At 41.5% G+C, this 25957-nt stretch overlaps 1 protein-coding gene across 5 annotated transcripts in view; it reads left to right on the top strand.

Moving 5' to 3' along the window:
• Positions 1–25957, top strand: part of osbpl9 (oxysterol binding protein-like 9) — a 32420-nt gene that overhangs the window by 1270 nt on the left and 5193 nt on the right. The window contains exons 2-13 of one of the 5 annotated variants that reach the window (XM_070831651.1): positions 1045–1095; positions 3684–3762; positions 12524–12600; positions 17147–17242; positions 17807–17854; positions 18858–18887; positions 18979–19029; positions 19587–19625; positions 22818–22911; positions 24225–24329; positions 25305–25464; positions 25701–25813. In XM_070831651.1, coding sequence (XP_070687752.1) covers positions 1045–1095; positions 3684–3762; positions 12524–12600; positions 17147–17242; positions 17807–17854; positions 18858–18887; positions 18979–19029; positions 19587–19625; positions 22818–22911; positions 24225–24329; positions 25305–25464; positions 25701–25813 — 943 coding nt within the window. Of the gene's footprint in view, positions 1–1044; positions 1096–3683; positions 3763–9937; positions 9990–12523; positions 12601–13781; positions 14172–16036; positions 16177–17146; positions 17243–17806; positions 17855–18857; positions 18888–18978; positions 19030–19586; positions 19626–22817; positions 22912–24224; positions 24330–25304; positions 25465–25700; positions 25814–25957 lie in introns of those variants that run through there. The other 4 variants (XM_070831653.1, XM_070831655.1, XM_070831654.1 and 1 more) reach the window with 4 other exon arrangements.

Below are 25957 nucleotides of genomic sequence, written 5' to 3'. Positions count from 1 at the left end.
CTCAACAAAAGCGATCTCATGATCCATATAAATTAGTTCATAAAAGACTGTACTCTGTACTGTAATTTACAGAGACTCAACGGGTACGACTTTAGCGACGGCGTCAAGGAAAAACTCTCCTTTAATGGGTAGAAACCTCAAACAGAACCTGGCTATAGGCTGGAGGCCGTCTGTCTTTACTAATATTAACTACTGTCTGATGTTTTTGTAGCCAGAATAATTAAATGAGAAAAGAATCAGCTCATTCATCGATAGAAAAGATGATAGTTACTCGCAGCCCTAATCTGAGCTATAACATGCATCAACATTTTCAATTGAGGCAGTTAAATAGGAAAAAAACTTGACGTCATACAGCATGCGTTGACAGCAAACTAAACTTTAGTTTGTGTCAGACGTTGGTTCAAGTGATGTAACTTAAGTCACCGCCTCTGCCTTCACCCACGGTGTGATTTTAGTTCATATTTTCTTCTAAAACTTAAAAGAGTTTCCTCTCTTGACTCTTATTAGGAGCAGAGACTCTGAAACTTTAGTTGGACCAAAGTGCTCTTAGATATTAATAGCCTTACGACATACAGGACTGCCTGACTGTGTGGTGTATTTGCAATTGGCCTTGTACATAATGTGGAGCTGGTCTGTTCAAATGTCTCCATAGTGATTTGAGTTAAATGCTGCTAATATAATTGAAACATCACGCTGCAGATGTGCATCAAATCTGTGAAGGCCTTGTTCACAGCAGATAAAGCAAAGGTGTTACTAATAACATTAACGATGGATCAGTCTTATTCACGTGTCCCAGTAAGCCACAGTGAGACTGCATGGACAAAATCAGGACCCTGAAACTGAAACAGCTAAATGGAATTCAGCTGTTTTTCGTTTTCTTAGTAAAACCTGTGCATCTCTTCCATCATGCGTTAAAATATCCTCAGTGGCCTCTTAAGCACCATCTTAGACAGGCTGAAGCATAAGTTGTAAAGGACTGTGGCGATTTCTACCCTGCATATTGATTTGTATTAATCCCTAATTTGTTCGGCTGTTGTTTTACAGTCAAAGGACAAGATGATGCGAGGATCCAGAAGAGGCTGTGTGCGACTCAGGGTAAGATTCCCAGCATCCTATTCCTGACAATTGTCTGTGATAAATTGATAAACTGAATGCATACTCTGCATGGCTGGCTGAGTTGCTGGCCTGCTGGAATAGTTTCCACATGTTCGGAGCGTTGTTGTCCCGAGTGCAGCACAACACTTCCCGTGTAAGCCTTTCTGACAAGGTTTGCTTTGTCAGTAGAATCTCCCTGAACCATAAAAGGCTTGCACCCTATACCCAGTAGTGTGCATTTTTCATCTGATATACTGACTGATTTGTTGGCTTTGTTCAAAAGGTGTCAATAGTTTCCCGCAGCGATATCCACAGCTCTACTGCTCCACTTTCTTACCTTGCCAGGTAAAGGTTCTTGGCATTACAATGTGTTTCAGTGTTGAGTAATGTCCACTAGATGGCAGCATTTTCCCTCCTGCAATATCTGTTTTATCCTTTAGATTGTAGGAGGGGGAGATGCATCCTGCAGTGGGGTTTTTAAGGGACTGAATTTGCATTACTGAAAGAATCAGCTCTCATTTATTGACAGTGTTTTTGTGTATTTGTCCCCGAGAGAATCCAACAGGTAGGATTACATTCATTGGTTCAAGTTGTCATGTTATGAAACTCTCAGGACTCAACATTTGTTGCTGCAGTTGTGAAGTGATTCAGTTGAAGGAGATCTTATTATTGAAATCTTTACTGCTTACTTGACCTTTTTATTCTGTCCTTGACTTGTTGTAAAAGATTACGTCGGGCTGGGCTTTTCGTCCTCATCCAAATACACCAAGTACACTTTTATAAATGTTTTAACGTGTAGACCCCCAGCAGCGTTCTTGTGCTAGAATCTCATAATCAAAAGGAAGCACAGTTTCTCACGGATACATAGGTGAAAGTCATGTTTTATGCCACCACACCTGTGTAGGACAAAAGTCGTTGCCCAAAACCCTGAAAATGTTTCTGCATATCTCACTGAAGAGGAAGTATCATCCGAAACTACATGAAAAGAGGATCCAGGGTCATTTATGGACCTGCAGTCAAAGGTTAGAGGTTTCAGTGAGTGTTCCAGTTTATTGTGGTACATTTATTTGTTGATATCCACCCAGTCTTGGGTGGAAGCATCTAATGTAGCCTCTAATGTTGTGTTCTCTTAGCTGTTGTAGGACTATTTCCAAGTAACATAAGGCAAGTAATTATTTATCCCTTTTAGAGATATAAGTATAAAACTGAAGCATTGTGTGTGTGTGTGTGTGTCAGTTTTTGGTGACATTGTCGATGAACTTAACAGTAACTAATGAGGCCAAAGAGAAGAAATATTCTTAAGGTGCTCTTTGATAGGTCATAGGAAACAGTTGGCAATATCAGCTGATTTATCACTGCGTGGTGAACATGAGACAGGCTTTAACAGCGTTTATAGAGAGCACTTTTAATCAGTCTCTTCATGCAGATCTGGATGTACCGTTTGCATTAAAAAGGAAAATCCAGTATGTTTCCGTTTCCCTCTGCTCCCCCCATCAAGGGCTGCTCAGTGTTTTCTGCTCCTTCCACATTTAAAAGACATCATTACTTTAACTTACTCGATCCTTGAGATGTCTCTTTGTATGTCTCAGGTAACGTTATAAGCTATTACCTGGATTTATGTCTGATAAATTCTTTCTTAAGAAATATGTTTTGTGCCACATCAATACACTAATGATCTTTTCAAGCGTTCAATTTCCAGTTGCTGATTATAGACCAACTTGTCTCTAATAGTTAGTATTTTAGTTTTGATCTGAGAACTGTTCTTCTTCACATCACAAGATACTGTACATACAGAAAATGAAAATATTAATGAAAATGGTGAAATGAATCGTAATGTGCAGTACTGCAGTCAGTGGTGTTATTTGTTTTGAATATAGTTCACCTCACTGGGAGTCTGCAATTAGTTATTATTTAAAGATGATAAGTTTCTAAATGGTAGAATTTATGGATAGCTATTGTACCGGTCTGCAAAACATTTTCAGCTGTTCATATTATTTTATCCACCTCTTTAGTCGTTGTTTTTATTATTTGCCTGTGAGTCACACACCCTGTTTCTGTTGCTAGGAGCTAATGTCCCAGCTAGCCACAGGCCGTTTCTCTGCAGCTCTTTTTCTCCTGTTGGCTGCTAGCTGCTGGTCCCCAGTGTCTGTTTCTCTCCACCCTTCACTGCCTTCTCTCCTCCTTCACGCTCCCAAATTCCACCTCCTCCTCCTCCTCCTCCTCCTCCTCCACCCCTTCCCTTCCTCTCTCCCATGTTTCAAAAGGCTGCACTCAGATGTGAGTGTGAGAGAGACAAACACAGAGTGATTGTGAGAAAGAGATGATAAGGCAAGAGGAGCTTTTGAAGGGGACTGAGTGTGGCACTGAGACGGACCAAGGGTAATTTATAAAAGGGAGCCAGTGAGGGACTGCTGGAACATGTGGAGGGCATGAGGATAGAAATGGAAAGTGGGCTATGACGTGTCCTGCTGTCTGACTGCCTGCTTTTTTCCCTCCCTCCCTCTCCCTCTCTCTCTCTCTCTCTCTCTATGTCTCTCTGTCTCTCTCTCTCTCCCTCTCTCTCTCTCCCCCTCTCTCTCTCGGCCCAGGGAGCTGTGATCGGCATCGATGACGAGGACGACAGCACATTCACCATCACTGTGGACCAGAAGACTTTTCATTTCCAAGGTGAGATACAAGCCTTTTTTAAAATTTTGTCCTCTTTTATGCCCCCTCTTCCCTGTGTTGCCATAATTGGCTTTCTCTTCTCTGTGATCTCTTTTGCATCCATCCCTCCTGTTCATTTGCTCTCTCTTACTCTCTCTCTCACTCCTCTTGCCCTCCCCGCCTTTTAAACACTTGGATTGGTCTGCTCTAATGCCAGGAAACACATGCACACAGGCATCTACACAATGTCAAAACGCGCTGTGTGCATCTGAGCCTTTTCTCCCGTCCTGTGGAACCTCTCCAAGCTGTGTGAAGTTGGAATGACATGTATTTCTGTAGATAAACAAGATTTGTTCCACTGCAAGCTAGACAGATTCCTCTGGAAACGAATGAGCAAGTAGCAAGTAAGGCGCTTTTTCTTTTTTTTTTTTCTTTTTTTTTCCTCTCCCCCGGCTGTGGCTGAGGAGGAAGATTGCTACTTGTGTGTCTCTGCAGTTGAACCTCTGGGAATAATAAGGGAATACTGCTGAGCTGGAAGCTGAGCTCAGGTCTCTTATGGTTGCTGCCGCCGTTCGCCCTTCGCCACACCACCGCCACCACTCGCCATCTACCAACCAGCCGCTTCATACGGACAGGATTGGCTCCTGGCTACAGCATTGCCCCCCTCCCGTCCTGCCAACCCTTCTCTCTTTTTTGACAGGGAGCCGTCCAGTCCAGCACATCGCAGACACCCTTTTTTACTCTATCACTCCACCAGGTCTTTAACTAACCTCCTCCACTTTTCCTTCATCTCTGTCCTTCCATCTGCCCATTTGTATCCATTTCTCCCCCCTCGCCGACACCAAACCCCCCCACACACTTCACCACCAGCACTCCCCTCCACCTCCTTCCCGAGGGTCACCAGCCACAGTCCATGGGCCCTGCGCCCCTCTCACCTCCTCCATGCCCTCTCCCATGTCTGTGTTCCGAAGCTGTATGCTGTGGTTCTACAAACGGAAGGGTAAGGAGAAAACCGTGCACGTCTCATGGTCCGCATGCATGCCAGTCCCGGGCAAAAGGATCGACAGGAGGCGTTGTTTGTTTGTCTTCTGGGATGTGCAGTTAGGGTGGAGCAGTACATTCTGTAGCGCTCGGTAGTGTCTGTTTGTTATCGAGGTTCAAGGACAGTTCGGAGCAGGGTGAAGTAGACTGCTCAGTGGCTGTCAGCTATGGGGAATTATCAAGGAGAGAGAGGAGTGTGTGCGGTGCCCAGAATCAGTCACATGTTTGTACAGACTAGGTGTGTTATGTAGAAAAGCATGTTTGTCTTTACTGGTGTTTGTCCGGTTCTTCACTGGTTTTGCTGGTTTGGGTAAACAATGATGCAGTCTTTTTCTTCCCTCAGGATGCTAACAGTTTTAGAGATGTGTTTGTCAATGAATAATACCTCAAAGGTCAGGGTCTTATTTAAGCTGGACCTTTCTGCGTCACCGTTAGTCTGAGTCTATGGTATCAGCTGTAATGTCTGGGTGTCTTAAAGGTGCATTCATTCAATCTAAGCAAATTAGATTCTAATTTGATGAGTCTATATTTAAGCTCATTTTCAATAACCTTTAATTTTCTGGTTCGGTGTATAGTTTGCACGAAAAGGCGACACAGACAGCAAACGTTCGTAGTAAATATGATGATGAAACACTACGGGATGTTTGAGGATCATATTAAATTTAACATTTCTTGGCCAGTGACTATCGTCACAGCCCAGCTCCTAAGCTCTGACAAAAATGGGAGACCAGATGAATTTACAAATGAGTAATAAGCATATTTATTTACAACATAACAGAAAAAAACAGTCTTTTTATTTATATATATATATATATATATATATATATAACTACCAGCTGTACTCAAAAGGGAAGAGAGATGTGTGTGTATGTATGTATGTATATGTATATATATATATATATATATATATATATGACTACCAGCTGTACTCAAAAGGGAAGAGAGATGTGTGTGTATGTATGTATGTATATGTATATATATATATATATATATATATATATATATATATATATGACTACCAGCTGTACTCAAAAGGGAAGAGAGATGCTGTGGGAAAATGGTGAGCTTTTGTATCAAAAACCACGTAGGGCCCAGATGTTGCTCATGAAGTTAATGATGGCCCTCCACCCTGATACAGATTTTACAAAACAAAGGACACAGGGACAGCTTGTGGAGCAGAGAGGACATCAAACAATTAAAATTCTACTTTTTTTAGTTGAGCAAAATCAGCAGTGTGGGAATAAGCTTCCTTTGAAAGCAGCGCGTCCCTGCACAGAACCATCTGAATGTTTGCAGCATCCTGCGGCCCCCATGATCATGTTTTTGTTTGAGAAAATCGCTGTAAGACAAATTGGCTCTGGGCCATCTCATGTGTTGCCACTGGAGGAACGAGCTGAAAATGAGCACTAAATGTGTGCTGAGCATGAGAATGTGGATACATCAGCTGTTAGCTTGGATGTCAAGAGATGCGCAGGATGTTGAGCAGGAGGAGATTTCTCTGTTGCTGTAAAACGATCCTGGTCTGAGCATGTTATGCAGTCAGTCTCCAAGGATTCACAGCAGTGACTGAATTTTATATATAAATTCTAACTTATGGGCTGGGTGATGGGCAGAGCATCACTGCTTTAAGATTTAGAGGTGTAAAGGAATGCACTGTTGACTGATGCCAAGTTTCCAATGAGCAGTACAGCTCATTATCAAAGTGTTTTACATGTTATGGTATAAAAAAGCAGAACTGAGCTGCTGCTTCTTACGGGACAGTCCAGCTCACAGGTTCAAGTGTAGTTCTGAGCTGCTCGGCCAATATGCTAGCCTGGAGTGCAGCTCTGTACTGTCTTTCTATTTAGAGAGGCATCCATTATTCATCGGCCCCTCTCCCTCGGTGGTGCATCAGAGTTGCCCAAGAGCCCTTTAGCTTCCCGTTGTCCTCATCCCTCTCACTGCTCTCACCCTCCTCTCATCTACAGTAGCTATCAATCTCTTGTCCTCTCCCCCCTCTCTGTCAGGCTATCCTGACTTCCAGTCCAGGATGAAAGACCCTGACATCCTTTTTCCCATGTCTCCCTCACCTCTGTATCGCCTGCTCTGTCTGCTCTCACCCCTTTTTTTCCAACCATGGTCATAATTTTTGTTTTACCACCGTGTTCTTTCAGCACTGTATTTGGACATGTTGGTTAGAAAAATGCTCCCAAGTGCAGATCGATATGATGTGTTCATCTTACACTTTTGCCACATAGGAGCCCAGTCATCAAATGAGCAAAGTACTGAACAGATACTTACTAGTTTTCCCACCAAGTCAGCATTACCTAAATGATTTAAGATTAAATTCATCTTGAAAATGCATTTTCTGAGCACCACATTTGGGCAGCTACCACTTTATTGACAGGTTGCAGCCCTGAGCATCAGATCCTCTGTCCTCCTGCTGGACCATGTACTGAAACATTTCATTGGCTTGTCTGAAAATGGCAGGAAGGGAAAGAGGAGGGCAGGGATGAATAATTCACAGAGGCCTTTTGGAGAAGGAGGAGCAGCAACAATATGGGGAGCGGCTGAGCATTGTAAAGGGAAATCTTTGTGATTAGATACCCTGACCACTGAGCCGAGAGCAGAATCCTTGGGTTAGGAAGACACCACTGAGGTTGTTAGCTTAGTGTTTTAATTTGTGTGAACATGGTTTCTGTCTATGCGTGTGTGGTAATTGTACTTTCTAGATATATATAGGTCTTTTTTTTTCTTTTTCATATCCTCTTTAATGGTATTTTCTGCCATCTCTGTGAGTGTAACTACCACTACCAGACATTTAATTCCCAAACTTGAGCTGATTTGTAATATGGCTTGCAAGATTTAAGTGAGACAGAAATTGATCTGGAGACACATAATGGTGCTTACCAAAGAAGCAATTACAGAAAAATTTGATGAAAATCAGGCAAAAGTTATTCAGGCATGTTCACATTATGTTGAGCTAAAAGAGGACCACAATACTTTGATTCTGTGACTTTGGCAGTAGTATGACGTGACACGTGATCACAGATTTGCTTGCTTTATAGAACAAGGACAAGTACCAATAATGATACCACATTTCATGAGGATATAAGCTGATGTCAGCAGTCTACCAGTGTATTGGTGTGTATATATAGTAATGCATTTTCAAAGTGCAGTTACACAATGAATAGAAACAATATATAAGTGGTGTCCTGCTAAGCGAGGGGTTTAAGACGCAACATAATCGCAAGGTCCTGAAGAAACGGCTAAAAAAAACTTGAAATATGAAATGAGTATGAAAATCAAGCAGACACAATAAAGGGCATTCACATGATATCACCATAGGTGGAAGTTGGTCACTTCCCTCTGAGGAGCAAACACACAATTATTCAGCATCTGCTGTCACGAGGGAAAACTGCTTTGAAAAACACAGCTAGAAAAGAGCTGTTGAGCCATTGACTGCATGAAAAGTTTGGGCAAGAATTCAGGAATACATTTTTACAGACTTCTGAAGGCTGAAGAGAAGAGGAGCAAATGAATTACTATAATTCAGTGAGACAAAATGTGATTTTGGTTTTGTGTAAGGTACGTCACATTTTTGAGTATAATTACACAGCGCAAAGTGATTCTAGATGAACTTTCAAACATTCTGTTTATGGTGGTTTAGTTTACTTGTACAGTGTAATTCTTGTGCGTCACACAGATATTATATATTTATATTATTAATATATTAATCAGTTCTCCCCTTGTTGTCCCAACTCTACCCATCAAATCATCCATATCAGCCATTCAGTGGCAGTGAGAGTGGTTTGATCATTGGAAAAAAAGACAAATCTATTGTAAATGTGTCTGTTATCAGTTCCTCATGCTGGATACAAGGTGACCTCCACTGCCAGTGTGGACGTCAGGGTACTGAACTGCATCCGGACTCTGTATGTAAAAACACAGTCTCAGTCATTCATCTGGCATCAGTATTCACGTATCTTATTGTCAGGCGTTTCAGTTTACAACCGTGGGGTTATTAGTGCATGTCTGGATCTATCATGGGTCTAGATCCAATATCTGCTAGGATCTCTCTGTAATTATTAAGAGGGTGTGTGTGTGGGTAGATAGGTTAGAGTTTATTGATGTGAGATGCAGTGCCTCCTGTATGTGCTTGTTCTTCTAATAGCCTTCCTGTGCAGCAGAGCCTACAGTAGCACGGTTTAGTCAGCACCTCACCGTCCGACACCACGTAGAAGCTGGTCTGTGAGACTGTGCTCCACTTTTACGAAGTTAAACCTGCATCATAAACCTCAACAGTTGTGAATGCCAGGTGTGTGAACTTACAGGAGAAACAATGCAACTTGGTGACTTTTAGACTTTTGCTCCTTTAGTTTCAGTATTATATTTGATAACTGCAGTAAAGCTGCATGTATTTTCATTGTGAACCCAGATACAAGGAAAATCTCCTGGTTTGTTGTCTCCCGAATCCCAATTTACCTTTAAACTTTTAAAAAAGCTAGATTTTTAGGTCTGTTTTATATAGGCACCTTATGGTTACAAGTCTTTGTATCCTTAGCACCGATAACTTCGGAATAACACTCACCAGGTAGCGGGATGCCCACTGTACTACACTGTGCTCCTGTCTTGTATGTTCTTCTAACGTTAGCTTGTCCTCCTCCCTCTTTTTAAATATTTAAAGGGGAAATGACTGGCTGGTTGTTTGAATATGTAACTGCAGATCAACAAAGAAGGCTCAAGTCAGATGACAGCCAGTGTCATGAATTACAGTATGTTGCCTCATGTGACAGGCCTACTGGTTAACTGACTACAGGTTTGGACAGTTGACTGACTGCTCATACCTTCCTCTTAATATAAATCATGATGTACATGTGAGCTGCAGACTACAAAGACTGGACTTGCAACACAGTTCATACACTTAGTGTATTTGTTTTTGTTGAAGGGCCCCGCCACTACCTCTCTTGTGTCATGAATAGAGCTGAACAACATTAGCTGCAGTAATCTGTTCCTCTGGAGAGTCTGTTTGGCTGAGAGGAAAGTGAGAGGGCACTGAGGCGCTGTCTGAGTGGATTGGCCTGAGCCTGGGCTGCCTTTTAATGTCTTTAAAAGCTTTTCTGCTGTAGCTCTGCTCAGCCTCTGTGCTAGGACAGCCATTCATCTGCTATACTGTCTTGTTTCCAGCTCTATGAAAAATGACTCTTACGCAGGATACAGTTTGCCAGGTAATTCAATAGCATATATCTTATTAAGTTCTTCTTTCACAGCTTTAACAGCTTTAGGTTTTTTTTCTTTTTTGTAGGGGTGACCATCATAAACATGCACAGTAACTCTATTTTCCATGCAAGAACTGAAAAACTTTGAAATGCAGCCTATAAAGACATTCAACACTTGCATACATGTTACAACCTGACTGGATGCTTTCAATTCTGTTTGTGTGCTGGCAAAGGGCAAAGTATTCTATCTTTGTGTGCCATTGCCATTTTTTGCTGCGTGCGTGCGTGCGTGTGTGTGTGTGTGTGTTGCATGTGCCAGGGCCTGTATCAGGTCACTGTTTAATGTCACTGTCTGTTTGTTCTGTCTTTGCTCTGAGCGTGCAGCCTCATCCAGCTCCGTCTCAAACACCAACCCCAAAGCCTCCATGTGAGAAAACCAGGCAAGAATCAGTATTGCCTCATCACTCATTTCTACAGTTTTATTATAAGTATTTGGTAGTGATTCACCCATCACTATCATACATTGGACTGGATATGAAGGCACAGTGCTTTTAAATACTTCTTTCACCCAACAAAATTTGATTGATACTGCATGACGTAAAACATTAAGATAAATTAATAACTGTATTTAGGTACTGCAGTATCTGTCCTTACTTAAAGTGGTGTGGAACGTTAACATATAAATGAATGTCCGAAGCCTTTGCCAAACGAGTTTACACTCTGATTAAGCCCATCTCTGCCAGGTAAATCTCTCTATATTTCACATTAAGCCAGAGTTTTTAAATCTGGTGTCTGGTGTGACGTTCCCACACTGACACACTGGTGGTGATGCGTTTCATGGCCAGTGCTAAAGATGGAACAACCATTGAGAACGGAGTAGACGACAGTAACTATGAGTTTGGGATATGTTATAAGCTTGTGTCGACAGTGTTTGTGTAATTAATCACACAGCCAGAATGGGGAGACAAAAGTTCCACACTGTAGGTTTAAAGGTTCTCTGATTTAAGCATATACTTAAATCTATCATATGAACACTAACTTTCTTTAGATTTATTTTTTAGTACAGTAGCACAGTTAGATAGAACGGCCCTAACCAGCCCTGCTCATTACTCTTAATTTAGAGGAAAAGTTTGTAGACATGTTGGGCAACTCGCTTATTTGCGGTTTTGGTGACTTTTAGATGAGAAAATTGACATCACTCTCATGTCTGTAGGGTAAGTGGCCTGGCTTCATCTAGGGTTATGCGCAGGACTATTTCTTGGCCGGGCCACTGCGGTTTTGTCATCGTATAGAAGTTGCCAGGCAACCAGCTGAAACTTCAGGAAGTGGCTGCGCCCGGCCAAGAAGTAGTCTGGCACATAACCCAAGTAAAAAAATTATGTGGGTTTTTTTTCTTTCTTTTTTTTTAATTCAGTTTGGTTTATCAATAGATTAAACAAAGATATAACATGATGTTACTGAGAGTTAAAGAGTGAATGTCCCCTTGTGTTTGGTCTTTATGCTAAAATAATGGGCTTACAAAACTTACAAACAGATATGGTATCAGGGTATTCCTTTAAAGAACTTACCATTTCATAATGAACATGGGCTTAAAGTACCATCCCACATCCAAACTGAATGAAGGAAGCCCCTCAGTCTGCCTGTAAGTGGGTGGAGAAATATAATCAATGAATCAACAGGCTTCATACAAACACTGTTGATTTCTTCCCGTTGAGCTGACGTGAAAATTATTTTGGTCCAGTAAATTTCTGCTGTCTGTCTGATGGCAGATTAGCTGCCCTGCTGTCCCCTCTGCCGACAGAAGTCCAGACACAGGAGACTGTTTACAGAAGACGGAGTCAGTGTGTGTTGGATGACTAACGCCCTGCTCACGTCTCGCTTCCTATGTTGATTCTATGTGTGCATGTATTTCACTTGCTGAAGAAAAAAGGCCTCGAAACCATCAGGAACTGGAGACGGCTTCAGTGGAGGTTTGGCACCAGGGAAGAAGTTTGGTGACATCTGTGGGCAACAGACTCCGTCATGTGACTTTGTCCAGTCACTTTTGGTACCCTAACATGTGGGGTCTATGTATAAAAATTGTTGTATTTCCTGCAGGGTTCACAATATTGCTCTCAATGCCCTCAAATTATACCTGGAAGTCTGCACTGAAATCACATACTAATTGTTTTATTTCAAATCCATTGTGGTTCTGTACAAAGACAAAATAACAAAATAAATGTGTCTTTGTCCAAAACATCATAGAGGGCACTTTTATGAAATGGGCTGTACAAGTAATGCTTATTGTTAATGTCTTTTTTTCTGAGACTGCACCTGTGTATAATGTTGACAGCACAACCAAGTTACTTTTGATAAAAAGCAAGCTATAATTTGAAACATGAAAACACAGCGCCCATCACTGCCTCCCCAGGGCTCATGTCATTTCCGTGTTGTGTCTTGTGTTCCGTGTTGTGTCTCGTGTGTCACACGAGTGTCGCGGCTACTTATGGTGTCGGTATGGAAAACCTGGCTCACCGGGTGTGTCCGTGTGCTTCTGCCCTCAGCCCGAGATGCAGACGAGCGAGAGAAGTGGATCCACGCCTTAGAGGGAACTATCCTCCGTCACACCCTCCAACTCCGGGTATGCAACCATGCGTGTGTGTGTGTCTGTTTGTCTGTGTGTCTAATCCATCCACTGCAGTTCCAAGAAAAGGCTGTTTTGCTGTGGGGCTACTTGATGTTTGTTTGCCTCTTTATCCTAATTCCTGTGTCAGCATCTAAGTAGTTTTACTATTTACTATTTGCTATTTGCCTGAGTAAACATTTTCTTCTTTGCATTACCCAAAGGGTATACTGGTACAGATGAAGCCTAAAAGAGTACTAAAGGTACAATTTTGGAAGTGAAGGTACATATGTTACCTAGATATTAAAGCTTTCATTGTGGGATTTTTTTTCTTCTATTGAACCTCAGATTGGCCTCATTTGCATACTCAGTCAATCCTGTACTGTGCTTCTCCACAGCTACATCCATATGATGACTCTGAGAGGACTCAGATCTTGGTATTGACACTTTAGCTTCATGTGTCATGGTTGTACTTTGTGTTTTTGCTCAACAGAGCAGTTGAGTCAGTGATGAGTCTTGTGAGCATAAATGGAAATAATGATGGCATTCTTTCATTTATCATAAATGAAGGATGTTCTGGCAGTATGTGGCCAGTATCAGGACCAGGCTTGGATTTATGGAAAGTCTGTTTCCCTGTTTGATTTGCTGCTGACCTGCTGTACCTTTTTTTATTTTTTTTTATTTTTCTGTATTTGTTTTTTGTGAGTGTTGAGACTGAGTCTATCTCTGCCAGTTCTTTTTCCTCTTGTCCTGCCCTCTAGTTGTTTCTCAAGCCAACCTTATTTTTACCATCCTTCTGTAAACCAAACCTTCCTCCTTGTTCTCCTCTCATCGTCATCTTCTTACAGCTCTTTCCACCCTTTTCCTCCTCCTTTTCACCCTCATGACCAACCTTTTTCATTTGCTCTCCCTCCCTCCTTCTATTTTTCTGCCTTCCCTTCCTCTGTGGCAAACCCCTCTGATGTGCTACGTGTGCTTGCTTGCTCATTGCGCACACACACACACACACACACTTATGCAGTGTTAGCTGCTGTCGTCGCATCATGTGGCAGAGCAGCAACCAATCAGAGACGTGCTTGCTTGATCAACCAAACATCTGCCTCTCCTGCCTCAGCCAATCAGAGTGACTGTTAATGCTTGTCCCTGTCAGCACTTGCAGCTGCTTTGTGTGTTTTCTCTTCTGCCTGCGTGAGAGGAAGTGTGCCTTTCCTGCCAGGGGAGGGTCCTGGATTAACTCAGCTCTGTCTGCCCTCATACTCAACGTTCAGCTGATATTACTGCTGCCGAAGGATATACTGTAGCCAGTCTGGTTGCACAGCTAACTCACAGTCTGAAGGCTGCTGTGGTTTACATTACAGACTGCAGCTGAGAGCAAGCGGACAGGATTGTTTTCTGTCTCTGTGTGGAGGAGGGAGGAGGAGGGGGAAAGAGCGCTAACTTCATCAGAGCTTGTGGTTAGTTGCTGTAGGGAGAGAAAAACAGAATAACAGAGGCAGAGAAAGAGAAAGAGATCTTGTGTCAGGCTAAATGGCCTGATGGGAGTGATGTACAAGGCTTAACGCAGCATGTCCATTGGAGCAAGGCACCCAGTAAGTAAACACACACACAATCGCCACTGCACCATAGCAAGGAGAACTTTAACGGCTGCAGTGCGCTGCTGGGGCAGCAGCATTTTAAAGTGGGTCACACTGCGAGGAAAGACAAATAGAAATGGGGGAGGGTGCGAGGGCAGTGTTGTTTGTAGAGTCTGGGATGATTGGGTGGGTTTGTGAGTGTTTATGTGTGAGACTTTGCACGCTGCTCTAAAATATTCCCACCATGTCAGAGTCATACACACACACACACACGTAGGGATGCACGTTCTCTGCGGTGAGAATGAGTGGGAGTGGAGGTGTAGACGTCTGGGAATATTTCAGGATCAGTGACGAATTGAGCACAATGTCGCGGTGCTACAGGGGTTGTTTATAAACCAACCACCTGCCTCTGACTTTCCGCAACTCTACTGCTCGATCTGTAAAAAAGCACTTCCCCTCTATTATGTGTGTTGACAAAACATGACATATTGTTCACTGCATAATAATAGGGGCTCTGTCTAATTTGTCTATCCGGTTTTTGTTATTACCATGTCAGCTTCATTTTCACTTGTATTTAGGCCTATAATGCAAACATGTCCAGTTGTAACATACAGTGTAACGCCTGTACAAGTAAATTCAGTCAAATATACAAGTCCTGTTGTAAATACACCTTTTAGATGCCTATTTACATGTATTTTTGGTGTTGGTATTCATAGTTGCAAAATTAAAGTAAGGAAATTTAAAGGGGGGGAAATTCCATGGGAATTTATGGGAAACCTTTTACCATGTAGTTAACAGACATGTTTGTAAGCCCTCCTACTAAATTGAAATTGAAATTGAAAGCAACAGTTTTGTTGTTTAACTTTAATTCATTTAGCTGACTCATTTAACAGTTGAGTTCCAGATACATAGCTAAACCTCTGAGGTTAAAGCTCTTTGTTCATGAACAAGACGTTCCTTGGAGACAAAAGTCCTTTAATTTGTCAAATAACCACAATGTGAAATTTGCAATATGGTGAGTTAGATAGCCAGCAAGTTAAATACTAATGTAAAAATTTACATTACATTAAAGAATCAAAGGAAATGGATGAATTAACTCCTCATTTAGCATGCTCAATCAAGCTACATCCCACATGGTATCAGCCAGCCAGAACACGGTGTTAACAAGTTATAACCGCGTGCTTTATTTTAGGCTACTATCTGCTCATGACCTTAAATTTCATAGAAAAATATAAATTCTATTACTCCAGTAATATAATCAAAACTTTGACAGCATGTTGTCCTTCAGTTCAGACAGTATTGTAATGTAGGAGTGAAGTGCAGATGGAGTTAATTCCCATCATATCTAAAGGTGTAATAGCCAAATGAATCGCAACACTTTATTGGGGGATTTGAAGATTACAAAACTGTAAGATTATAAGATTCAAATGTTTTGGTATTGCTATGAATTTGGTGTAGTTTTGTTGGTGGCTTCAGTGAAAATATTCATGATGTCAGGCCTTGCCAGAACGACAGCAGCTGTTTTCCTGATAAACTGATTCTCCAGTGTAATGTGAGTAAGCAGACAGGATAAGTTCCTCACACTGGAATGACTGTGCCAATCCAAATGCAAATCTAACCACTCTGATAAAAGACAATCACATCTGCATCAAAATTGATCAAATCAAATTGTCTTTGATTTAGATTTTTGCTCAGGCCTTCATGTGGCCAGCTATATTTTGCAGTTGCGCCAACAGTGAAAGCACCTTTGATCCTTTTGAGGAAGTTTAGCCAGTTAACAGCAGGCTTCATGGCTGCTGAGTTAACTCAGACTTTGTTCTCTATAAAGCAAGTATGTTTTTACAGTTTAAACTTTAGCAGATCTCAGGGTGGAGCTGCCACCAACAGCGTTTGGCTCTTAATGGCTTTTCTTCACATTCCTATGAGATCGTCTTTAGCAGGAAGAAAAGCCCTCACAAACTCAGGACACACCAGGAGTATGCGACGCAGCAAATCCAGAGCAGCGGTAGCATCCGGCACGGTTTGATAAGGGCTTGATTTAGTAACATGGCCTCTGTTTCTAACAGATGCTATCAGTTTTACTATTGCTCTGTCTGCTTATTCATGTAACAGTTGTTGTTCAGTGTTTTTCCGTGTCAGAGTTACTGCTGTGTAGCGGTAAATTGCACTGACACACACTGTGTTAGTTATCTTACTGGTTCTGGCTTGACGTAGCGGGGTTACTGTGTTGTCATTGCTGCTGAGTGCCTGCACTCCAGCTTTAAATATGGGCTGATTTATTTCTTTTTAAAGGACATCTTGCCTCTGCGTACATTCATCTGCTCTTTTTCCTGATTTTGGTTTTGTGTTACGACCAACTGGATTCTTCCTGGTTGGGTGAGCTTAGACAGATAGAGACAGATGCCCGGTCACGTCTGTCCTGCCAATAGTCTAGTAATTACCTTTTAATGGATATTATGTAATGAAATTGTCTGTGCCTGAGGGGTGTGTGTGTGTGGAAGCTGTGTTTCTGATTCTGATGGGGTTATTAAGGCAAAAGCTAATTAACAAACAATGAATTTTAGTGCACCTTAACACATTTACATTTATTCTCTCCAGCCTTGAGCTCCTTGATTCAGTTTTGTTGAAGCCTGAAATTCGCTGGCCTCCAGTCAGTCAGGCAGGCAGACAGACCTGCTGGCCTTTCATGTAGGCTAGCCTTTAAACAATAGTATTCATATCTCCCCCAGTACAGTACGCTGCTGGAAGATTCTCCTGAACTGTTGATGTTTCTGTCCACCATTTTGTGTAACAGTTTACAAAGCGTACCTGGCCACGAGGTGACAGAGACAAGCTCTTTTTTTATGAATGGCTAATATGTGAATATGTGGCATGTATTGTTGGTTGTGGCTGCGTATTTTACTTTGAGTATGCAAATACTTGCATGGCATTTGACATGGATTTGGTCAGGGCTGCACTAATGCTGGCTGTGTTTGTCTCTCCATCGTCAGGAGGCTGAGACAGGATTTGTTCCGAGTGTTCAAGACTTTGATAAAAAGCTAGCTGAAGCTGACGCCTACCTACAGATCCTGATTGACCAGTTAAAGGTAGGAAATAATGAAGCAACACCGAACCTACATCGTCATTATTTCAATTGCATTGTAGATTTGAGAAATGCAAGATATCTGCCACTCACTTTGATTTATATTTTTAAACCTCCTGAGATGTTATAGCCCACACAGATGAAATAGTCAATTCCAAATTGCAACCTAAAATTTACCATAAATGTGTGAATTTATGGAATACATGGCATGGCTTGCATTCAAGTCTGTGTCATGGCCTTCTTGTTATTTCTTCTCTGTGAGTATTTTCTCACTAATGTCATTCTCACGTTTAACAAAGCAGAAGTTTTTAAAAACAAGATTTGTGGTAGCATGGTGATAAAGCAGATAACCATGTATTTAAAGAAGCAGCAACATATTTTCTCAGGCAGAAAATGTTAATGAAAGCACTGCAAGTGTTCGCCACTTATCTCCAGCCACATCATCCGTACATATTCACCGTCCATTCATTTCAATACTCATTTGACTGTGTGCCTTTCTTAGCTCATTTTCTACCTCTTTTTTTTTTTTTCTCCTTTTCATCTCTTGTTCTCTGCCTCTCTCGCACAGCTGTTTGATGAGAAGATCAAGGACTGCAAAGAGGATGAATCACGCAGAGTAAGTACCAGCAGTGCTGCTCTGTCCTTGTGTGTCGGCACTCTGGTCGGCTGATCTGGCTGTCATTAGAGCCGAGGCTAACAGCAGGGGAAGCAGGCTGACACACATCGCTGGGGAAAGAAAAACTGATAGCTGTCAGTGTGGTGCAGAGGATTGATATCTGTCACTTGTCAGTTTTAAGCTGTCACAATATTTTACAAGGTTATTTCATTGGTTCAAAAATGTGTGTATATTTTGACATGCAGCATTTCTATTGAGATAGTTACATAAGAATATGTACTTTTATTTTCAGAGTTAACAAAACATTATAATTTTATTACATTATACGATATTATAGATTACTGTGATTACACACTGATAGTTTATTTGATACATACCCAGTGAAAATGTGGATCTTACCAAAATGTTCACCATATTGAGCCACAGCAAAAATTGTCCACAACTTACTGAGAGTCCAGCTGACAGCCGTATGATCGGGTATTCTTGGTTTATGGATTAATTATGACTGCACTATGTCCATTTGCCCATTTTAATTTCCCAGAGGTCAAAAATGATGTCTTCAGGTGTCTTTGTTTGGTCCAGTCAACTGTCTAAAGATGTCCAGTTTTCTCTGATTTAAAGCAGAGAAAAGCAGCAAAGACTCATATTTTAGAAGGTAGAACCAGAAAAAGTTTGGCCTTTCTGACTGATAAATGACTGAAATGATTGAGCAATTATCAAAAGCTGCTGTGTGATTTGCTTCTGAGATTAATGCTGACTTTTGGTCACTTCGACTTGTTTTTCACTGTGACTTCACCAATCTCCTCCATGTGGAAACTTGTTTTGTAGATTTCCAAAGAACAAAAAAAAGCTGCTGTTGCATGTCAGACGTCATTGCCCTCATGTTTTCTGCCACTTATTTGCCGTTGAACCGGTTGCATCAGTGCTTCTTCTTTTGAATGTTATATTTGTTTTCTAAAATTGCTGTTAGGTTTACAACCTGTTTTCTTTTCCTCTTTTACAGAAAATTGAAAATTTGAAAGAGACTACTTGTGTAAGTCAGAACTTGACACATTGTCCTTCCTGTCGTTGAGCTCCCATTCAGCTCCCAGTTACTGAATTCCTTTTCTGTCTTTGTCTTTCAGAGCATGGTAGAGTCCATCAAGCACTGTATTGTACTGCTGCAGATCGCCAAGGTAAAAACACAAAACCAGCACATGTTTGATTCATCTCTCTGTAGTTTGGTTCTGCCACTTCACCATAATCATTGTTCTTGTGAGACTACATCAGTGTGCACTGTGTGTTACCTCTGGTTTGTCTCTGGGGTAGTTCCCTGCTCACAGTTGCTATCTGGGCCTCCGGTCGATGAGGGTGTAGCCCAGTACTACTTTCATCACATGTTCCATTCAGCCCTTTTTAAAAGGAAGTAGAGCAGTCATTTCTGCTTCATGTGGTTGTTAGGTGAGACTTTTTTCTAAGACTCACTCGCTCATGAATAGTCTAGGAAACTTGTAGATTCATTTACACATTGGCATTGTAGCGCAAACTTTCCCATATTTATTCTGACAGAAATGATAGAGGGTCTTACCATGTGATGAAAGGATTACTGCATGTGGCACATTGGCAAATATTATGAAGCTCAATGGGATGAGAGGGATGGATCTCATTGCTCTCCGCACCGCAGATGCTTTATGAAATGACTCTTCAGCCTTCCTACACAAATAGTCTAACATTGTCTTCTTAAAATTTTAAGGACCAAAGTAACGAACAGCAACACGCAAACGGACTTATAGTAAGTTTGACATTCTCTGTCCATGACAAAAAATCAAATCAAACAAACTGCTAACTTTCTTTTCTTGCTTAATTTACTCTCCACTGTAGAAAAGCACATAAATCAGATCTCTTTCGTGCATGCCGTCTAATTTGGAGATAAGCTCCAGCCTATCTCATGCTATTTCCCTCATGTCTGCCACCACTCTCCTGTTGATGAAGTTAATCATTTTCTGATGTCATCTAAGACTTTAATTCTTCTAGTAATGGTTGGGAACTATTCTTTTCCTCATCAAGATACAAAATGTGTGTTGTTTTTTTAATGCAGAAAATGCACATTGTTGAAGAGTGTGTATGTGTGTGTGTAGAGTATACATGTGTGTGTTTGCATGCCTGAATGTTGCACTTCACTTCACCCACTAATTAGTCCACTAATTCACCACTGATTTATCGTTGTCACACTGCCTGCTTATTGATCTATTGAGCACTAAAAGCTGGAAAGCCATCTAGAGAGCACTTTGCTGGTCCTGCAGGTGTCCTGTCTTCATGTCAAGGTTCATGTTTGGAGTGTTGCATGTATTATCTACAAATCACATGCACTTGAAATTACTGATAATTATTTTCCAAAGTATTTACTATTAGTTTTTATAATAATCTCTTACAAGGAGCCATTGGTTTCCATGGCTTTTAGTATGTATGTCAGGATGAAGAATTAAAGCATGTGTAACATTGACTATTCACGACAGTAAAAAATGTAGTCATCTTTTATTTCTTAAGCATGTCATGTGCTTTTTAATTTGATATTGGGCTGCCAAACACAGAAACTTAGAGCAAACAGCCACCAAAAATACATATACCTTTCCACACGTGTCCCTGCTTGCTTGCTGTCTGTCTTCCATCTTTCACAGCAATTATCAGATGTCTTAGCCGCCTAAAACACCACATAGAAAAATGTTCCAAACAATCCTGGCTCACAACAGCATTGCCATGCAATCTAGAGATACAAAGAAATTTAAAGTATGGACTCTTCACTGGACTGTGATAGGTTACATATCTCCATAAAGATTTTATACGAGGAAAGAGGGAGGGAGATGGACTGGAAAATGGAAGACAGAAAAGTGAGGACTGAAGGGCAAATAAAGCATGTACTTGAAAGCTTAGACCACCCTACAATACAACAAACCCCAGTGGGTACCTGGAAGGTAAAAAATCAATTTAAAAACCTTCGGTATGCTTTGGAAAATGAAAGGTAATGGACTGTGACTGGTTTGTAGGTAAAGGACTAATGCATAGAAAACCTCCAGTGTGGTCCTAGAAACATGAATCTCACAGGGGTCATACAGCTCACAGGCCTGCATTGCTCTTATGGCCGACTTAATCTCACAGTCATTAAGCACAGTATTATGTAGTATAAATAGCACAGGATAAGCTCTGTCTTACACATCTAACTGCACGTTTTATATGCCGTAAGCTTTGTGCCGATATATCTGCAGCTTTAGAACGTCTAAATGTCTGCGACGTAGCCTGTATGCCTATAATGTGAAAGATGCATACACTGTGGGCGTTCGTTTGAAATAGATGAAACACTGGCCGCATGTTTGAATGACCTTGTCAAGCGCTGCACTGCCAAAATTGCCATAAAGTGCAGGAGTCATTTAAACCATGCTGCATTAACATCACACTCACTGAAAAAAAAATATGTGTTGATCATGACACAGTGCTAAAAGCCTTTTTTAGCCACCACTCTTTCCTCCTGCCTGTTTTTGCTTCAGCTTGCAAGGCCACGGGCTGGTCCCACCATGACAGACCAATATTTCTGTAATTGGCTATAATTAGTAGCCCTCGCCTTACTTTCATGGAGACACGTGGAGGTGGAAAGGAGGGAGCAAAGGCAGGAAGCGTTACGATAAAAGAGAAGTGTGAACTAGAGGGCACATGGAGCAGAGACGTCAGACGCCTGCGTTTTCTACCTCTGATCATAACCTGCCGTTTTTTGACCATTAAACTGTTTGGTGGCACACATCTGGACACAAAAAATTTAAAAAAGCAAGTCATAGAATCACATAGAGTTGTATTTGGAGGGAAATTTCACAGCCCTTCAAACTCTGTAGTCTGTATTGTCTATGTAACATGCTCGGTGTTGCATCCTGGGATTGTGGAGGCCTGTTGTCTTCTTTCTGATGTTCTAATCCAACTTTGGTACTCACACCAGCTGTAGCACTTCCACACTTACAGCCTTGTGTCAGGTCGTGCTCTGACTCACCCTGCCTGCTCCTGTTAATCTCAAATGACTTAATCAAAATTTGCCTAGAAAAAAAAAAAGCTACAAAAATATCAGACTACAGGTCAAGTTTGAGTAATAAGGGGAAACATCACATTGACTGGATCTAATTTCAGTGCCACCACGAGCCCTGAGGGTAAGTTGTTGTGGGAAAAGGGTCGATGTGGTTTTGCTTTCGCTCATGTTGTTGTCGGTGTTTCTGTCAGTTGGGTCATTGGTGCCAGTGACCCCATTGCACCGAGCCAACAGGCTCATTTTTATTGTGCGCGTTGTGCCTGTGTTCACTTGATGTTGAGGTGGCTCTGACGAGGGCAGGCCACTGCAGATAAGAACATCCCCACAGGTTTTTACCACAGGGAAATCAAGAGCCAGAGAGTTAAAACATGTTACAGATTTAGCCTGCAGCCCAGTGGAGTTAATTAACTCCTTTTTAGACTGGGAGAGTTCAAGAGGCTCTGTTAGTTATTGCATGAAGCCACTGCCGGAGTTTGGATTTCAAGCAATGTCGTTGGCTGCATATCGATTACATTAGCACCTGGAAACACATCTCTTTCCAGGAAATGGAGTGAAAAGAAAACTGATCTACCAAGGCTGCGTGGTGCAAATTTTATTTCACAGTTCTTGTTGTCAAGTAGATATACCATTAAGCTGATCTACAACTGATGCACAAGCTTGGCATCTGGCTTGGATGTTTAAATGGTGTTTCATTGTGGTTAGCATGTAGGTTATAGGTGTTGTTAATGTAGACTGGGACTTGGCTCTCTTTTGCAGAATTGGATTTTAATCTCAGGGTTTATTGTCTGTTCAACAACATTTTAGATTAGTAAGCAGGCGGTGGCGTGGGTGTGCTATTGTTGCAGCAAGTGTCTGATGTCACATTTAGAGTTGTTTTTGTCCTTGATGGCAATGTTGTTTTTGCTTGTTTATCCGCAGAGCACCATCAACCCAGTGGATGGGATCTACCAACCCCCTCTGGACACTCCTGTAGACAACACCACGATGCCAACACAGACCACACTACGCACAGGTTCTAGATGGCTGCCTCTTCACCATTTCTGCTACACATTCAGATGCGTGTATTCGTGTGTTTTGATGTGTTAACAAAACCGAGTCAAATCAGTCTCATAAGTATTCACATACAAATATCAAACTACGTAACACTCAACAGAGTGATTTGTAGTTGTGACTGTTTTTTTTTAACCTGTGCCTCTTTGTATATCTTAATTTGTACACCAAATTTGCATTTTTTTAATTGAAATGTATTTAGAAATCACCACCTATTTGTGTGGATTCTTTTGAGACTGTTCCTCCTCGCTGTTTCACACAAAATACACAATTGCATTGAGCATGTGACTCGTACAGTGTCACATGACTCTTAACACATAATGCCCAAATAAGTGACTTGTGTGTGTGAATCTGTATCCATATCTGTGCCGCTGATTTACAACTCATTTATCATCATACGCAAATGAACACGAACATTTGCGTGGCTTAATAAGGCCTGTAAAGAGAGTGACAGACTTCACAGACCCAACATCATCCAGAGAGGCTGACAATGGCTCCCCCTGTTGTTCACACCTTAAACTACTCCAACTGTTGGATCCACTTTGTGCAAAAGTTAATTTAGACACAGAATTGTGTGAAGTGCTTGCTGACGAATGCTTTTATCAACAAAGTGAGTAGATATTCTGTCCCTCAACATTTTAAATTCTACTGTTTCACCGTGGTGTTGAAGACATGGGGATGAAACCTGAAACAGGTTCTAGTGTAACAATATCGATACCATTCAGGGTTTTGATCAATGTACTAAATGCTTTTACAGTTTTTGAAGGTAATTTGATACAAGTTCCTGACTGTTGAAGATCCTCTGCAGGGTCCAGTCACATGACATCCATTATGGTTATCACACGTATTTATGGGATTATATTCATTTTTCCGACATAAGTCTCTGAAAACGGATTTATTAATATTGTTCTGTGTTGAAGCAGCTTTCTGGCCTTCAGTGTAATTATGTTTTAAGTCATTTCAGTCAGTAAATAATTCTACTAAATTAAATCGCCTTGCATGACTAAGACCTGTCTAAATTTTTTGGCTATTTTGGTCAGATGTGACTGTGACTAGACATTTTTTTTTAAATGCTGTGGAAATAATCCATGCAAAGTAGGCCATTCTAATTTCAGTCTCCTAATAGACTGTGTAATCCCCCTCACAGTCTCTGTCTGCGGCATCTCAGATCATTTTCTCAGCCTCCTGGAGTTTGAGCTGAGACGCCGTTTAATGTGATTTAGCTTCATTTATAGACTTCAGTTCTAACTCATCTACTCTCTGTTTTTCCTAAAGAAGCTTCTCAGGTGTGTAAATCAGACCATCGACCCTCCACATTACCCGTTGGTCCCGTCGTCACAGTGATGGGCAGTCTGCAGACCCCAACTCCCAACAGCACAGGTGAAAGTTCACTTCTAGGAGATAATTTGTTGTTGCAGTAACTGACACGGACTACCCATTCCTCTAATGACAATAACAAAGAATGAAACATTAAGAACGACTTAATTATTTCCCTGGTTTGGAGCTTTGGTACGGTTCCCCAGCACCATGTTTAATATAGTTACCAAACATACGAAACACATAACGTCTCATTTGTGCTTTAAAACATATTACACAGTCTTCATTAACAGATGGAGTTTTCATGATATTAAAGATGTTCAGATTCAATTTCTCTTAGCACTTTAAGGCTTTTTATCATGTTTGGCTTACAAGTTATGGTTCAAAGCTTATTATTAAGCTTTGAAACAGGACCTGGCAAAATAAAAGCACCTCAAGGTCCCTTTAGTACTTGTTCTGGAGCCCTCGGCTGCTGTTTGCAAAGTCAAGAATAAACTTCAAACTTGACATTTTCTTTCGGCTCGACTTTTTGTAGGTTTTTAAAAAATTCCTAGTTGCATAGAGCCAGTTAAATCCTTTAATTTACTGGAAACAAAAAGCTAATATAATAAGAATTCAACTGCAAGAGCAAAAGTATGATGCTGATTATTACTATACCTTTCCAACCTGGAGTGCTACGTCCATTAATTAAATAAAAAGCCAAGTACAAAAACAAGGGAAGGCAGGTTCATGCCTGTTTGTATTCTGTGCTGAGGCAGCAGTATTGAAATGCTGCACTGTGCACTAAGGAGGCAGACTGCGTGCCCGAGAGTCGATACACTCTGCAGAGGAAGCCGTCACTATGTTAATGACAGCTTAATGTTAGTGAACACCGCGTGCTGCTTTACTGCACCAGAAGTGAGTGCTCCAGTTGAACAACATAATGTTCATCCGATAATTACCTGTATACTGTACAAATACAGAAGCCTTATTATTCAGATCCTTAAAGAATGTAAAGGAGAACTCTGGAACTGACACACAATGTTTCCCCTCTGTCAGGGAGTGGCCCGTCAGGCCCCAGCAGTGGCGTCGCCTCGCCAGCTCACATCCCCCTCCCCTCGCACTCGGTGCCAGACTTCTCCTACTCGTCCAGCGAGGACGAGTTCTACGATGCGGATGAGTTCTACCAGAGCAGCACTTCCCCCAAACACTGCATAGAGTGAGTATAGTATCACCCTGCCTTCCTGCAGCCAACACTGCAAACAGTGAGTCTGTTGCTCCATAGCTGGAAGGCAACACTCAAATTATAGCGTTTAGCGGGTCAAGTAAGAAAACGCTGCTCAGAGCGAATAAAACAATTACAACAAAATTGCCTGTGAAATCACACTCATTGTTTATCTCTTTATATCTCCTGCTTCCTGCCTCCTTTCCTCTATGTCCTCCTCTTGCCCTCAGTCCCTCGGGGCCTCCAGCCGCCTCGCCCCTCACTAATGAAGACACAGCGTTGAAACGACCAGACACCACTGAGTCCCTCAACTCTTCCATGTCCAACGGCACCACTGATGCAGGTAAAAAGGGAAACCACACACACACACACACACACACACAAATAGATGGCAACTATTTTTCCCAGCTGTTTTTGTGCCTCTCTGTGTATTTAGCACTAAGCTGGAGCTCTCCTCTGCTGGGACAGGAGATGGTAACAGTTATTA

This window comes from Pempheris klunzingeri, chromosome 6 (genome assembly GCF_042242105.1).
Source record: "Pempheris klunzingeri isolate RE-2024b chromosome 6, fPemKlu1.hap1, whole genome shotgun sequence".
NCBI classification, from domain to species: Eukaryota; Metazoa; Chordata; class Actinopteri; order Acropomatiformes; family Pempheridae; genus Pempheris; species Pempheris klunzingeri.
The sequence above is the reverse complement of the archived record's forward strand: the minus strand, read 5'-3'. Positions and strand labels throughout refer to the sequence as shown.